The following is a 15,612-nucleotide window of genomic DNA, read 5'->3' as shown; positions in this document are numbered from 1 at the left end:
TGACATCGGCCTATAAAATGCAATTTATTTCCACTGCAACCAACCCTTTTCTCAACTCCAAATACCACCCAACTCACAGCTGAATCTAACCTGGTGTAGACGACTGCATCTTATCTGATAAAACTGAGCAGAGTCAACAAAGCCTTTTGCACTGATGTATAGGAGTGCTTAAAAAAAAAAAAAAAAAAAAAAAAAAAAAAAAAAACCCACGCCACCCAAAAACCAGACAGCAGCAAACCCAGGGGGCGGGCGTCGCCGCGCTCGCGCCTCCCCGCCGCGGCCACGCCCCCCGTCCCCGCCGCGGCCACGCCCGACGTGAGGCGCGGGAGCCGCCGGGCCGGGGGCGGGGCCTGCGCGCCCCTCCCCCCGCCGCCGGCGGCGGCCTCCGCGCGGGCCTCCCAGCCCGTATTCCACTCACTTTGTTCTCCGCCTTTGTCCTAATCCACACCAGCAGGTGGAGCCGCAGTTAAAGTTTCCGAGTCCATTCCGGGAGCGGGAGCCCATCTTGCTCGCAGCCGAGGCCCTCGCTGGAGGAGGAGGGTCAGAGCTCGGGTGCAGCCAATCGCGAGCAACGCTGCTAGTTATCAGAGCAGAATGGGCTGTAGTTTAGTGAAATAGGAAAGCTGCAAAACACTGTGGAGTGCTCTCGTGTAAATAAAAAGAGGAAAAAAAAAGTTTCTCAAGTCGCCGCTGCACGACGTCGGGCCGGCGCCGGGGCGGGGGTCTGCGCTCTGCCGAGCGGCCGCGGGCTGGACTTTATTGTGCCGCAACAAGCCCCCGCTCCCATTGTTTGTGTTTTTTTCAAAATATGGCAAAGGTTCAGGTGAACAATGTAGTGGTGCTGGATAACCCTTCTCCTTTCTACAACCCGTTCCAGTTCGAGATCACCTTCGAGTGCATCGAGGACCTGTCTGAAGGTGAGTCGCGCCGCCCGCCCGCCCGGGCTGTCAGTTGCGGGCTGCAGACGTTGAAAGTTTCCCGGGCCCGGCCTCGCGCGGGGCGGCCGCCCTCGGCGCCCGGCGGGCTGCGGGCTCGGCTCTGCGGAGGGAAACTTGAAGTTGATGGACGACGGCCGGCCAGGCGCGCGCGGCTTCCAGCCGCAGCCCAGGCGCCTGCCGCGGCTCAACTTGCGAGGAACTTGTTCGAGCGGAGGTAGCCATGTTGTCAGCTTTGTCTGGCGGGCGGGCGTTTCGCGGGACCCGCACTCGCGCCCGCGGCGCCGGCCGGGAGGTCGCGCCGGGCTGGCTCCGCGGTACGAACCGCCCCCGCGCCCCCCGGCCGCCGCGTGGAGGTGGGCAGGGGCAGGCGCGCGCGCGTGGGGTCGCGCCGGCGAGTTCGGAGCGGAGCCATCTTACCCCGAGTTGAGAATTGGGCCGGCGACCCCGGCGTCACGACGCCTCCTCGCGCCCCGCGGCGGTGACGGACGCGGCGCGGCGCCGGCCCACCTGCCTGCCCCCCCACCCACAGCCGGAGGCAAACCCGTGTTTGCAGCTCACGGCCGAGTTGCCCCTCTCCGCCGGCTGGTCGTGCCCAGCCGCGCCGGGGAGGGCAGCGAGGCTGTCCTCGCGCTGATTCCTGGCTCCCTCGACCAACCAGCAGGGGAGGCGGGCGCAGGCTCGGCCCCTCCGCGCCGCGGGCTCCCCGGGGGCCGCGGGCCCTCCCCGGCTCTCCTGCTGGGGATGCTCGGGGCGCCTGGGGATGCTGGCGCGCAGGCTCCGGGACCGGCGTGGACTCCTCTTCCTCATTGACGAAAACCTCTCTCCTCTCTCAGGGAGGAAAATATTGCTATGCTGGAAAGTTACATTTAAACCCGAGTAAACATGAATGAGATCCTTAAAAAATTTTCCAAGATTTAACCATGCTGCTAAATAGTCTGAACGAAGACTTTATTCAAGAATCTAATTAAAACTCCACATTCAAATACAGAATATACCCTAACATATCACACAACGTGGGCTAAGAAATAAAAAGTAAAATCTTGATGGCAAATGCAATTTTTTTAGTATTTCTTAAGGTCTTCAAAAATAGACAAACGTTTTTAATTCGTGCAGTAATAAAGTGTTTAGAAAGCCAGAACTTGGTAATTTCTGAGCTTTGCTTTTTTCAGATTTTATTAAAATAGTCCAGTGCTTCATTTTCAAAATTTGAGGGGAAAAAAATTTAACTTTATCAGTGTAAATTTTACAATTAAATAGGGAGACATACTTGAATTTACAAATGTATTTGACAAAGTATATTTAAAAATATTAGGATAATCATGTAAAGCATTTTCATTTTAAAAATTAGTTTTTAGTCTGAAGTGTATTTTAGTGGTGTATTAACATTCATTATAAAAACAATATATGCTCACTGTAAAACTTTTAAAAGTTGTGCAGACATAAAGTAACAGTCCCTGCTCATTGCCTTCCTCCATTTCACTCCCTAAACTTAACATTATAATATGTGCCTTTCTGTTTTAATAACATGTAAAGCATAAGTGCACATAAATTTTATGTGTAGGGTGTAGTCAGAAAGATGACTCACTTATTAAACTAATCTCTACCTAGGTCATTGATAATCAAATTAAAGGGCATTTTTTCTTACTCTGAAGCCATCTGATTACTCTCTCTTAGCACTACTATACCATGTAACCATCTCAGCCAGGAGGCCCATTTTCCAGGCCCCATAATCAGTATTTTTTTTTTTTTACTGCTAATTGCATATGAAAACAGGCAAATAAGAACCTATGCTACAATGTTTTAGGCATCAGAAGATCTTCAAACTACAGATACTTCTGAAGTGATGCCTTCCATTTTAGGATCAACCCAGAACAAGACAGATACCAAGATGCTGTTAGAGGACTTTTATATTGGGTAGCGGAAACCTTCCATTCATAGTAGCCAAACTATATTCTATCTTTAATTGGTATCCCAAACCCAGCTCGGTCGCATTGAGCTTTTTACAATAATAATGTCAAGAATACACCTACTTCCACTGGTACCCCACACTTCAAGGGTACCATTAATGGGCATTTATTTAGTATTTTATAAAAAAAATTTAAGCTGAGTCATACTGAAGCTGCAAAGGAATCTTTCAAAAAGGTGCCATGCCTGTGTACTCCACCTAGAGGCTGTGTGGATTAAGGAAATAGTTAGCAATGGCTCTTCATAGGCTCCATAATTTTATATTGTACTTCTTTTATTAAAAATCATTTCCTGAAATTAAAGTACAGAATATTCTTAAGAAAATTTTTCACTTTATAAGCTGTTTATCCAAGTCCCAAACCAGAGTTCAGCCACTATTTTTTTCCCCACTTTTCTTTAAAAGCTGCCCTTGCAGCTTTGCTTTCATAAAAAGCCTTCTGTAGTATTTGCTCTTAGGATAATTTGGATGTTTCTAACATCCTCCTTGAAAAACCAGGTGTCAAGATTTAAGCACAAGCTTTCCTGTGCTTGATCTGATGGTCATCAAGCCTACACAAGTTTTGACTGACCTCCCTTCAAGCAAACTTTCAAGTTTACTACATATGTCCAACTTATAGCTACTGTTGGCAAAATTCTTACAATGTACCAGAATTAAGCACAGTGCTTCATATTTTCAAATTTCAGGCTTACTCTAATTCCAAAGACTGCATTCTTCCCACTAGACCATAGGTCTTCTCAAGGAATGTAATTAGCTTAAAATCTCCTTGTTAACTTCTCTCACTACCCCCACATGAGGAGATACTTTCAGGGAAGGGTTATCATGATTAAATGAAACAATCAGTTAACTTCCAACAAATGAATAAACTACTTCAGCTGAAAGCCTAGGGAAAATTTTGACCTTATCTCTTCCTCCTTCCAATATAGGAGGCAGGGAAATGAAAACTAAGCTTTAAAAAAAAAAAAGATGCTAATTTTAAAAAGCACCAAACATTTGAAAGTAGCTAAAGCAAACTTCTCATGAGATTAAAAATCAGTGTCCAGGCCTTCCTTCAGTTGCATCTTGTACTTGTTAGGGCTTGATTATTTCCCCATTCCTCTGTTCTCTATCTCCCACTCCCCTTACAGTTAAGTCCCTAATTCTATTACTAATTTGAGAGCAAGGGGAGATTTATCTTTACATTTTTTAAAAAGATTAATTTATTTGTGAGGCAGAATTACAGAAAGGTCTTCCATCTACTGGTTCTCTTCCCCAAATGGCCGCCAATGGCCATAGCTTTGCCAATCTGAAGCCAGGAGCCAGGAACTTCCTCCGGGTCTCCCACACCGGTGCAGGGGCCCCCCACACCGGTGCAGAGGCCCAACCTCTTGGGCCATCTTCTGCTTTCCCAGGTCATAGCAGAGAGCTGGATGGGAAGAGGTGCAGCCAGGACAAGAACTAGCACCCATAAGAGATGCTGGCACTGCAGGTGGAGGCTTAGCCCACTACGCTACAGCACTGGCCCCTATCTTATTTTTTTAGTTGGAGAGACAGAGCCTGATTCTTTAATGTACAAATTGTGAAATCTGGGTAGGTTACTTAAACTCTGAGTCTCAGTTTTCTGTTTGCATAATAGGGATGATATGATATGATATGATAAAGTTGTGGAGGTTTAAATAACAGGTATGATGTGGCAGGATCAATGTGCAGCACACAGTAGGTATTTTATAAAAGTAAGTTTACAAATTATAGCCATGTTCCTATGCCAGACACAAATGTCAATTTAACTCACACCAATTAGTACAAGAGCATTATATGTAGTGGTACAAATAAACCTTCAAATGACAATTCTCAATCTTATCCTGTGGCTAGTTTAGTAGCTTTCAGACTCCTTTTTTAAAAACAATTTTTTTCTTTAACCATTTATTTATTTGTTTGAAAGGCAGAGTAAAGGAGGGGGAGAGGGAGAGAAGGGAGAGAGGGAGGTAGGGGAAGATACATCTTCCATCTGCTAGTTCACTCCCCACGTGGTAGCAATGGCCAGAGCTGGGCCAGACCCAAGCCAAGAACTTTTTCCAGGTCTCCCATGTAGGTGCAGGGGCCTACGGATTTGAGCCATCTTTCACTGCTTTCCCAGATGCATTAGCAGGGAGCTGCGTCAAAAGTAGAACAGCTAGGACTCAAACCAAACTGGTATTCGTATGGGATGTGGTCTCACAGGTGGCGGTTTTACCTGCTACACCACAACACCAGCCCCCCAAAAAACATTTTCTTCTCTTGGCTTTTGGATCATCTGTCTCATTAGCTACTAGTTTTCTAATCTCCTTAGTTGATTCTTCATCTTCCTGACCTCTTTGGAGAGCTCCAATGTTCAATCCCTAGGAATCCTATCTCCTTATGGTTTTATACAACACTGCCAATATTCATATTTTTTAAAAGATTTGAAAGGCAGTTATAAAGAAAAAGGGAGAGGATACCCAAATTTCCTACTCAGTATCTCCACTCAGGTATCTAATAGACAGCTGAAACATGCCTAAAACTACTAATTATTTTCTCCTACTTTTCATCCTCTTAATAAAAAAAAAGTGGCTCCTGCTGCTTGCATTTTCAAAATATGCAGGCAGCCGGTGTTGTGGCACAGTGTTAAACTATCACCTGCAATGCCAGCATCCCTTACGTGTGCCAGTTTGAGTCCTGGCTGCTCCATTTCTTGACAAGCTCCCTGCTAATGTGCCTGGGAGAGCAGTGGAAGGTGGCCCAACTCCTTGGTCCCCCTGCACCCATGTGGGAGACCCAGATGGGAGTTCCAGACTCCTGACTTCAGCCAGGCCCAGCCTCAGCTTTAGCAGCCATTTGGGGAGTGAACCAGTGGATGGAGGATGTCTTTGTATAACTCTGCCTTTCAAATAAATAACTCTTAAAAAAAAAAAAAATCCAGAATGTAATTGCTTTGCAGCCTCACTCCTGGCCATGGTCCAAACTACCCTTGCCTCAATTGTTGAAATATTTTTCTGTTTCTTCTCTGTCCTCTTAAAATCTATTGAACATAGTGGTCAAAATGATCCTTTAAAATGAAACGTAGATTCTGTCCCTCTGCCCCAAACTCTATGGCTTCCATTGCCACTTAGTATAAAAGTCAGAGTCCTTAGGACCTTCAAAACCTTGTGTGATCTGGGCATGCCTCTAATCTCTAATCTTATGGTTGGTTATTTTCTCCCTAGCTTACTCTGAGCCAGTGGTTTTTTGTTGCCTTTGAAAAGATACTCAATTCTGCTTGCTTCCTCCCTCCCTCCCTCCCTCCCTCCCTGTCTCTCTGCCTCTGTCTGTCTGTCTGTCTCTCTCATCAAATACATGAGCTCATGAGATGTCAGAGGCAGGACTCTGCATCTAGAAATGTGCTACCAATTGGATATCTAAGTGAACAAGGTCTAGGACAGAACCATAACATAACAGGCTCTCAGAAGATGACTACTGAGTTTAAGACAAAAAAGGAGCTTTCAATTCTGTAACTCATAATTTGTAAGACTATAAAGAGGCCGGCGCCACGGCTCAATAGGCTAATCCTCCGCCTAGCAGCGCCGGCACACCGGGTTCTAGTCCCGGTCGGGGCGCCGGATTCTGTCCCGGTTGCCCCTCTTCCAGGCCAGCTCTCTGCTGTGGCCAGGGAGTGCAGTGGAGGATGGCCCAAGTGCTTGGGCCCTGAACCCCATGGGAGACCAGGAGAAGCACCTGGCTCCTGGCTCCGGCCTTTGGATAGGCACGGTGCGCCGGCCGCGGCGGCCATTGGAGGGTGAACCAACGGCAAAAGGAAGACCTTTCTCTCTCTCTCTCACTCACTGTCCACTCTGCCTGTAAAAAGAAAAAAAAAAAAAAAACTATAAAGAAGTAGCAGTTAAGCTATTTCTAGTATCAGTTTAGGGGGAAAAAAGTTATCTACAGAGTTACACAAGAAGGGCAGCACATGGTGGCCCTGAATAGACTCTAATGAGTGACCCCAAAACACAGATCTTTGCCGATGCTTATGTCGGCTCAGTGGAGTGCTTCTAATAGGCAGGCCACACAACAGCCTAAGAAGAAGTCGTCTCTCAGAGATCATTTGTATTTTTAGAATTATCCTCCTCCCCAACTAAGGAGGCAGCTCCTTCAAAAAGCAGTTTTATTAATCTCTCTCTGGGCTCTCCTTAAGGAGCACACTGTAAAAGGGGCTCGATAAAGTCTGCTGGTTGAATTACATACAGTGTCTTGGGCTGCGCTTGAACATTTCTTGTACTCCTTGGGTTCATGCCCGCTGTACATACTCTCATGCAATGTAGGGATTTGGTTTCCTCTTTTCCTCTCCCCAGGTTAAAGAACATATGATATAATGGGGTGCCATGGAGGATAAAAAAAACTCAACTGTGGTCAGTCAGTCACAGTTACAGTTAGTAATGTGCATCTTCAGTTTATAGTTTCAGCCACTAGGAGTGATGACTATTATAACAAAATAACAAACTTTATTTTGGTTGATGAAAGAGTACTGAGGAGATTTTTAAAAGATGATATAAGATGGCGTTTAACTGGTTAAGTTGCCTGTGTCCCTTATCCAAGTGCCTAGGTTTTATTCCCAGTCATGGCTACTGGCTTGAGCTTCCCACTAATACAAGACCCTGGGAAGCAGCAGTGATGGTTCAAGTAACTAGGTTCCTACCACTCATGTGAGAGACGCAGGATTGCATTCCTGGATCCTGAGCTGCAGCCATTTGGGGCATGACACAGTAGATGAAGCTTTCTCTCACTGTCTCTGCATTTAAAAAAAAAAAAAAAAGATATACAAGAAAAATGGCAAAGACCACTTGACACCCACATACCATTCTCGTGTGCCTGGGTTCCTGGGTACTCTACATTTCCAATTCAGCTCCCTGAGGATGTGCCTGGGAAGGCAGCAGGTGATGGCACAAGTACGTGGGTTCCCGCCACTAATGTGGGAGATCCTGATGAAGATACTGGCTTCAGTGTGGCATAGCCCAGCCTCTGCTGTTGCAGGTTTTTGAGGACTGTACCATTAGATAAAAATCTCTCTCTCTGATCTTCTCTGTCACTATTTCAAATAAATAAATCTTTTAAAAAGTTGGGGAGGGCAAGTGATTCAATAGCCAAATAAATATGGGCAGTGCTGGATTAATGTTACCACTATTCTTTAGTGAAGTTTGTCTCAGACATACTAGGCCAGTGTGATTTGTTATAAATCTTCAAGACAAAGTATATAGCATTTTCCAGATTTTGTTATTTGTTTCTGAGAATCATTGTCTAGTTTTTTACAAAAGAGAATTTTGAGAAACTATATTGTAAGATATGAATTCTGGTAAAAATTTTATAAGAAGCATTCTACTGCCTTTCTGGAGTCTATTATGAGAAAACAACTTTAGCAACCAATAAATGATTACTGAATATTAATAATATTTTGGTTTTTAACCCTAGACTTGGAATGGAAAATTATCTATGTGGGCTCTGCAGAAAGTGAAGAATATGATCAAGTTTTAGACTCTGTTTTAGTGGGCCCTGTTCCTGCAGGAAGGCATATGTTTGTATTTCAGGTAAGATTAATCTTGGTAAATATATTTTTAAATAGACTGTATAGTCTTATTGGAGTATTGGAGTCCTGCTCCTTTCCTTTTGCGTTAATTCACTCTGCTTCTGTTGCATTCACTTAAGTCTGCTTCCGTCCTGGTTCGGTCACTGTAGGGACTGTACCTCTTGGTTTTATATACCGAGAAATGCTCATGTAATTACTTACTTCAGGGAGATGCACAGCATACAGTAAGCCTTAGAAGTGTCATTTATACCTGGTAGTTAAGTTGGGGCTCTTCCATGACTAGTCCCTTGGTATGAAACTTTTCAAGATGGCTACTGAACAGCATAAAACATGGATGCAAAATGCATATAACTAACTATACCAGTAGTAATGGTAACCACACCAGTTAGGAATATGCATCATCAGGTTATGGTTTCAACCAGTAGGAGTGATGATAATATAACAAAACAGCAGCTTTATTTTGACATACTCAGTAATTAAGCTATATTAACAGTTATGTTAGTAGATAGAAATGTTTAATCTTGGATCATTAAAGTCCAATGCTTTACTAAAGCATCTTATCTACCACTTCATAGAGGCATGCTACTACAAATCCACTACCCCACTATCTGTTTGTTTGAGTAAAAATGCTAAGATAATTTATGTTCTCAGACACCACTGATAGTGATTTTTCTTCTCTGCATTTGAGAGTATTTCTTTTAATCTGTGTTAAATTGCTGCTTAAAACTATTCAGTCATTTCTCAATTATTCATGCTTATTAGAGGGAGATATTTGTAATAGTTCAAATAGTAAACAGCCATAGGTTTAAAAGAAAAAAAGGTTTAATTTTTTGTTGCAAATAAGTGATAGTTAGAAAATTAATGAAAAATGCATACTGTAAAACTGTTGCATTGATATCAAAAACTCTTGCACCAAAAAAACTTTTAATTCCAGTTTTCCATAACCTTTTGGAAATACTCTCAAATTTCTGGCCAGTCCCATCAGTTAAATCGAATCCACTGAAAAGACTTAAACCAGAAAGAAAAATCTAATACTTTTTATCCCTGAACTCCCTGTTTTTTCACTTCACAGTTGGGCCCAATTTAAGTGAATCCTGTTAATCAAATTATCCCATGAGAAATGGTCAAAGAATCACTGTAACACAAGCCATCTGTAAAGCTGCTACCTTTCCTCTCCTTTCCCTAACAGAATTCAAAATCTTGATCTCCTGACATTTGTGCTTTTTATTGAATAAAGCAATAAATAACATCTAAACAGTTTTCAGAAGCTCAAATATAGTAATTAAGAGGCTCAAGTACATCAGTTAAAAAATACTGTTAATCTGAATTAGGTACAGACATAACTTTGTGAAAGATGTGGTAATGGGGAACACTCTGTTCTAGAGAAGGAAGTGCTGTAGGTACAGACCTTGATAAATCCTGGGTGCCTCTGTTTATTACCCATGTGTGACTTTGGACAACTTCCCTAACCTTCCTTAGTCATCTTGTCATCTTTAACATGTGGAAAATAATTTTACCTCAAAGTTCATGGAAAGGGGCCAGTGCTGTGGCACAGAAGGTTAAGCCTCTACCTGTATTACCAGCATGCCATATGGGCACTGATTTGAGTGCAGGCTGCTTTGCTTCTGATCCAGCTCCCTATGCGCCTGGGAAGGCAGCAGAAAATGGCCCAAGTGCTTGGGCCTTGGCACCCATGGGAGCCCCGGAAGAAGCTCCTGCTTCCCAGCTTCAGCCTGCCCGAGCCCCAGCCAGTGCAGCCATTTGGGGAATGAACCAGCAGCTGGAAGCTTTTCTGTTTCTCTTTCCTTCTCTCTCTGTATCTTTGCCTTTCAAATCTTAAAAAAAATATATATATATACACTACATTTAAAAATTCATGAAAAATTAGAATTGTTTATTTTGGTGCAAACATTTTTGAAAGCCAAAGTTTTTCATAATATGCATTTTTCACAAACTTTTTAAAGACCAGTCATAGTACCCTATTTCTATTAATAGAACTAAATTTTCATTCTTTTAGCTTCATGTACACACGCAGGATTTTCTTCAACCCATAAACCTGGGGCTTATATTTTATTGATGATGATTCATCATGTAGTACAAGAAACTTGGGTTGATGTGTAGTGAGAAACCTTTTTCATGCTACCAATAAAAACTTAGAAATGCCTTGTTTTTTAAATAAATCATTAGAAATTGTCTTTTTGTATTTACATTGTTAGGACCACTCCTAAGCTTTTGGCTTAGAGTGGTATAGGAAAAAAAAATTCAAAAATACTTCCTTCTAGTGATTTTCAAGTAGCTAACCTTGTTATAAGTGTACATGTTGCCAAAAAGGACGATTTAGGTAATTTAGGCCACATGTTCACCTGTGCATTTTAAAAAATTCATCACTGTCAACACAGAGAGACTGAAGTACAATTTTTTTTTTTTTTTTTTAAGATTTATTTATTTATTTGAAAGGCAGAGTTACAGAGAGAGGTCTTTCATCTGCTGGGTAATTCCCCAGATGGCCTCAACGGCTGGAGCTGCGCCGATCCGAAGCCAGAAGCCAGGAGATTCTTCTGGGTCTCCTGCACAAGTGCAGGGGCCCAAGGACTTGGGCCATCTTCTACCGCTTTTCCAGGCCATAGCAGAGAGCTGGATCGGAAGTGGAGCAGCCAGGACTAGAACCGTGCCCATATGGGATGCCAGTACTGCAGGCAGAGGCTTTACCCGCTATGCCACAGCACTAGCCCCCAGTTTATGCTTTGTGTTTTAAGCACATTGACATAATATTTTTCTAGTCTGCCATGATTCTGCATCTCAGAAAATAGATGCCTTTCTTGTGAATGGGTCCAGAGGTAGCAAGAAGATGTCTAGATATCAGCCTAGTATTGTTGGTTGCAGTCAGCTCTCTCTATTCATTACTTCTGTATCCTCAATGAGCTATCCAGTTTGCAGGTCTCTCTACTCATATTTGCTCAAGCTGAATCCTTTGGCAAACAATTTCAAAAACACAAACATGTCTAAGCAATTTGCTGAAGGTATGGGTAGCAATATGGAGGACAGCATTACTGAACTATCTCAACCCACTTCCAGATACTTCTGTGGGGCAGGAATGGTGCTTGGGATGCTGAAGATTCTCCAAGATAGGCTCTTTCCAAAGAGATCATAAATTTCTACAAGATAGAACCGAGTAATGAATGAATTTCAAAGTAGTAAGTGCTTGTGGTTGTGCTCTACATGAGACCATAAAGATGAGTTGCATGGGACTCCTGCCCTGCAGAAAGCTTAGAGCCTAACAGGGAAGACTGAAGAATATATTTAGATTGTTGGTCACACATTAGTAGAGGTTTGTGTCAAGCAATGTAAGTGCATAAAAAGGGAAGCCACTGAATCCACCTTCTGACTGGCACAGGGCTTCACTGAGAAGGATTCATTTGTTCTAAGTGTCAAAAGGTCCTTAAAGAAAGGATCTTTCGAGTCAAAGGAACAGGGAACGTATGTGTGAGGTACAGAAGTGAGAAAGATTATCACATTTTAAAGAGCCTAGGTAATTCATGTATCTAAGACATGACTGGAGATGTTAGTTGGAGACAAACTGAAGGGTCTTATAAATGAAATTCAAGAAGTGAGATTTTACCCCTTAGAAATGAAAATCATCATTTGAGGTTTTAAAACCAGGCTAAGAGAGGAATAAGATCTGTGTTTAGGTAGCTAATGTTGGCAGCAGTGTAACCAGTACTTTACTGGGGAGACCAGTTAGAAAGTTAAACAGTATTTCAGAAAGAGATGAAGACATGAAGTTGGCCTTTAGAATTAAGAACTGTTGAGAATGACTAGATGTAGGACACAGGTTCCTGGTGGCCTAGCAGCAGTAAGCTAGCTGACTGGGACTTCATTCACTTACTACCCTGGATGTTCGCCTTAGATCGAGGTTGGATGCCTCAGTCTGTGGCTCCTTACATCCATTCGTCTCCTTATTGTTTGGTGTGCTACTAGGGACATGGCCTTTAGCATCCCTAGCCTCCTCTAGCTGTCTAGCTTCCCTTCTGCATTCCTCAAGGTTCAACAGGATTCAAAAACAATGTCTTTGATGACATCTGCCTAAAATAATCTTTACTTCCTTTGGATTTTCATAATATGAATTTTAAGCAGCACACTAAATTTTAGTGTCCAGTAAAATGGCTTTTCACAACAGAGGATTATTCATGTGTTTTGTGCAGGGGCCAGTGCTGTGGTGTAGTAGGCTAAGCCTCTGCCTGTGGTGCCGGCATCCCATGTGGGCGCCAGTTTGTGTCCCAGCTGTTCCTCTTCCAATCCAGTTCCTGGTATGATCTAGGAAAGTAGCAGAAGATGGTCCAAGTGCTTGGGCTCCTGCACCTGTTTGGGAGACCCAGAAGTTCCTGGCTCTTGGCTTCGGATCAGCCCAGCTCTGGCCATTGCAGCCATTTGGGGAGTGAACCAGCGGATGAAGACTTACTTTCTTTCTCTCTCTCTCTCCCTCCCTCCTACCTCCCTCCCTCTCTCTCTCCCCTTTGTAACACTGCCTCTCAAATAAATAAAATCTTTTTAAAAAGAAAAACAAAAATCTGCTGTGTAGCTATTTGTGTTCAGTTTTATACTAAATTACTATTAGAATATTTGTGAGAGGTGGTTGTATAGGTACGAGAATATAAGTGTCCTGGGGAGAAAAGGAAAACTGGTATAAAAAACATTTGTTGCCAACTGGTTGTGTGGAAATAATTTAGTATTTACTAATTTAGGTCTGAAAATTATAACTGGAAAAAGTTAAAACCAATAGCACTATTGATTAAATTGTTTAAGTATTTTATAAAAAGTTATAATGAATTTGCATAATTCCTCATGAACCAACACACACAGTAACCACAATTATTTCCCTCTGGAAGTTTAATGAAGCTACTTGAGGATACTGTGGAGAAACATGAGCTATATATCTAGCTTTAGGCCAATCCCAAATGTAAGCATTTGTCTTCCCAATGTGATTTCCAAGTTTTTCTTGTTCCATGTTCAACTGAAAGTGCTCAGGGTAACTACAACTCCAATCTCGCCTGCCATTAACAGCCTTTTGTGTATGTTTCTTTTAAATTATTCCAGGCAGATGCACCTAATCCAGGACTCATTCCAGATGCTGATGCAGTAGGCGTAACAGTTGTGCTAATTACTTGTACCTATCGAGGTCAAGAATTTATTAGAGTTGGCTACTATGTAAATAATGAATATACTGAGACAGAATTAAGGGAAAATCCGCCAGTAAAACCAGACTTTTCTAAGGTAATGTCTTACTATTCCTTTTTAATTACTGTTACTATACAATTTTTTAGGCAGTTTGAGACAAAGTAAATTTGATGTCTTTGTGCCAGCTGGGCAAACTAATCATTGTTCCCTTACCATGGGTGACCTCAAACCCTTTCTCTATGCAAGTCATTAAGTATCTCTGATAAGAAATGGGTACTTGTTTACTGCTTCTTATATGGCATTTCCCATAGATCATGTTCACTTCAGCTTTTATGACATGGAAGTCTGTGTTTGTGTCTGCTTTTCATATAAACAGTTATCTATGCTTATATCAAAGTACCTATATGCTTTAGTTTTATTTTGTAGGAACAGCAGATAAAGTAAAGGTCTTAAATATTTCAGGTGATAGCAAATAGCTTAAACACTGAGAAGCTGAAATCTGTGATTCATTATTCTCAAGGATACTTAGTACCTTTATGGTTTTTCATTGGGAACTGTAACAGTTTACTAACTGGTGATTTTGAGAGGGTGCAAATCAAGTGAAGTTGAATAGGGCCCGGGCCCTCTGTCTGCCAGGCAATACAAGGAAAGTCACATGGCAGTAGAATAAAGTTCAACTTTCTGGTAATAAGGCTAGAATGTTTTTCATCCTGGCCAATCCTTTCATAGATCAAATTTATTGGTTATCTGTTTGGTAACTTGTACAACAGAAAAGAGAAGAAACTAGACTATTGTTTCCAAAAATGAACCATAATATTTAAAAGGTAGGAAATCACTAATAGCAAGAAGATGTATTTGGGAGAAATTTTCTTTCCCTTCTTAGGAAATAGAAGTACAAGAGTAGAAGAATAGATATTTCATAGTATAGTAAAAGATCTGAATGAATTCCCTCAGATTCTCCATATCTTGTTCCTATTAAGCCAAAATAATTGCTATGGTCCTAGTCCTTGTTTATTAGTTATGCTAAAGTGCTTTATTTGTCCTATACTTCTGTATATGAACGTAACCCTTCAGGAGTGCTAACATAAAGGACCCATTTCTTTAAGTATCTATTTGCATAGGGTGATTAAACTTTGGTAATGTTTACCATTTATATATTTCCTTCTTCTAGCTTCAAAGGAACATTTTGGCATCTAATCCCAGGGTCACAAGATTCCACATTAATTGGGAAGACAACACAGAAAAACTGGAAGATGCAGAGAGCAGTAATCCAAATCTACAGTCACTTCTGTCAACAGATGCATTACCTTCTGCCTCAAAGGGATGGTCCACGTCAGAAAACTCACTAAATGTCATGTTAGAATCCCACATGGACTGCATGTGACCACCTGCCATCCCTTTAGTACAAATTAAGCTATTAAAAATACACAGAACTATTTCCCTGAAATTCCGTAAGTACATAGTCAAGACAAAATGTGAAGAATTTGTTTAAAAACATCCTGTAGAAAGTTTATAAGAAAACCAGTATTTGAGCAAATTGTGGAATATAAATACAACTATTTTTAAGTAATTTTTTCTCTAATGTGTTATTTTATTTGTTCTGAAACTAATTTGATTAAAGCATATATATTATTTTTCTTCTCCTTTATATGTAATTAAAGCACTTATAAAGAAAAATATAAATCCTTAGACCAGGTTGTGAAGATGTCTTAGCCTCTCGGACAGTAATCTTTGGAACATTATTTTTTCTGGCCTTTGAAAAAAGAAAGTTCACTTCAACTAAGATGTTTCTTCCTGTTAAAACATAAAGTGTGGTTTTAATTTAAGGGGAAACTTTCCATTCCTTTTTGGCATGACTTTAAAAGGGGGATTGAAATGAATTATATGCTACCAAGGACTTTAGGATCTGTCCTTTTCAGGCCACCCTGAAGCCTTTTATGGTTACTATTACAATTAATGTAATGTGGGGCAGCATTTGCTTTAGT

The 15,612-nt window shown here is 41.8% G+C and overlaps 3 protein-coding genes across 4 annotated transcripts in view; 1 reads left to right on the top strand and 2 right to left on the bottom strand.

The window, feature by feature from the left end:
* LOC100340330 (DNA helicase MCM9) overlaps nucleotides 1-1,748 on the bottom strand; it is a 55,312-nt gene extending 53,564 nt beyond the window's left edge. Inside the window, exon 1 of the mRNA XM_089333720.1 lies at nucleotides 1,356-1,748. The gene's annotated coding sequence lies outside the window, so the exon portion shown is untranslated. The remainder of the gene's footprint in view (nucleotides 1-1,355) is intronic.
* On the top strand, nucleotides 782-15,011 carry ASF1A (anti-silencing function 1A histone chaperone). Of its 2 annotated transcripts, NM_001171342.1 has the most exons (4): nucleotides 809-917; nucleotides 8,338-8,453; nucleotides 13,547-13,723; nucleotides 14,799-15,011. In NM_001171342.1, exons 1-4 carry the CDS (start codon nucleotides 809-811, stop codon nucleotides 15,009-15,011), a joined length of 615 nt encoding a protein of 204 aa, NP_001164813.1. The 2 variants fall into 2 exon arrangements, with proteins under 2 accessions (XP_089188477.1, NP_001164813.1); XM_089332351.1 differs by lacking the exons at nucleotides 13,547-13,723; nucleotides 14,799-15,011 and adding an exon at nucleotides 12,655-13,019 and having other exon boundaries at nucleotides 782-917.
* LOC149126499 (DNA helicase MCM9-like) overlaps nucleotides 885-15,612 on the bottom strand; it is a 49,923-nt gene continuing 35,195 nt past the window's right edge. Inside the window, 5 exon segments of the mRNA XM_089333723.1 lie at nucleotides 885-923; nucleotides 925-1,119; nucleotides 1,121-1,225; nucleotides 1,228-1,637; nucleotides 1,640-1,762. Of these exon segments, the coding sequence (XP_089189849.1) occupies nucleotides 885-923; nucleotides 925-1,119; nucleotides 1,121-1,225; nucleotides 1,228-1,637; nucleotides 1,640-1,762 (872 nt within the window).

This window comes from Oryctolagus cuniculus, chromosome 5 (assembly GCF_051225735.1).
Source record: "Oryctolagus cuniculus isolate XC-2025 breed Fujian yellow rabbit chromosome 5, ASM5122573v1, whole genome shotgun sequence".
NCBI lineage: Eukaryota > Metazoa > Chordata > Mammalia > Lagomorpha > Leporidae > Oryctolagus > Oryctolagus cuniculus.
The sequence above is the reverse complement of the archived record's forward strand: the minus strand, read 5'-3'. Positions and strand labels throughout refer to the sequence as shown.

Excerpts from the sequence above, each read along its gene's own strand:
- ASF1A (NM_001171342.1), top strand. The coding sequence starts at position 809 with ATGGCAAAGGTTCAGGTGAACAATGTAGTGGTGCTGGATAACCCTTCT. Across the intron at positions 918-8,337 it reads CATCGAGGACCTGTCTGAAG|ACTTGGAATGGAAAATTATC; the intron begins GTGAGTCGCGCC and ends TTTTAACCCTAG. Across the intron at positions 8,454-13,546 it reads GGCATATGTTTGTATTTCAG|GCAGATGCACCTAATCCAGG; the intron begins GTAAGATTAATC and ends AAATTATTCCAG.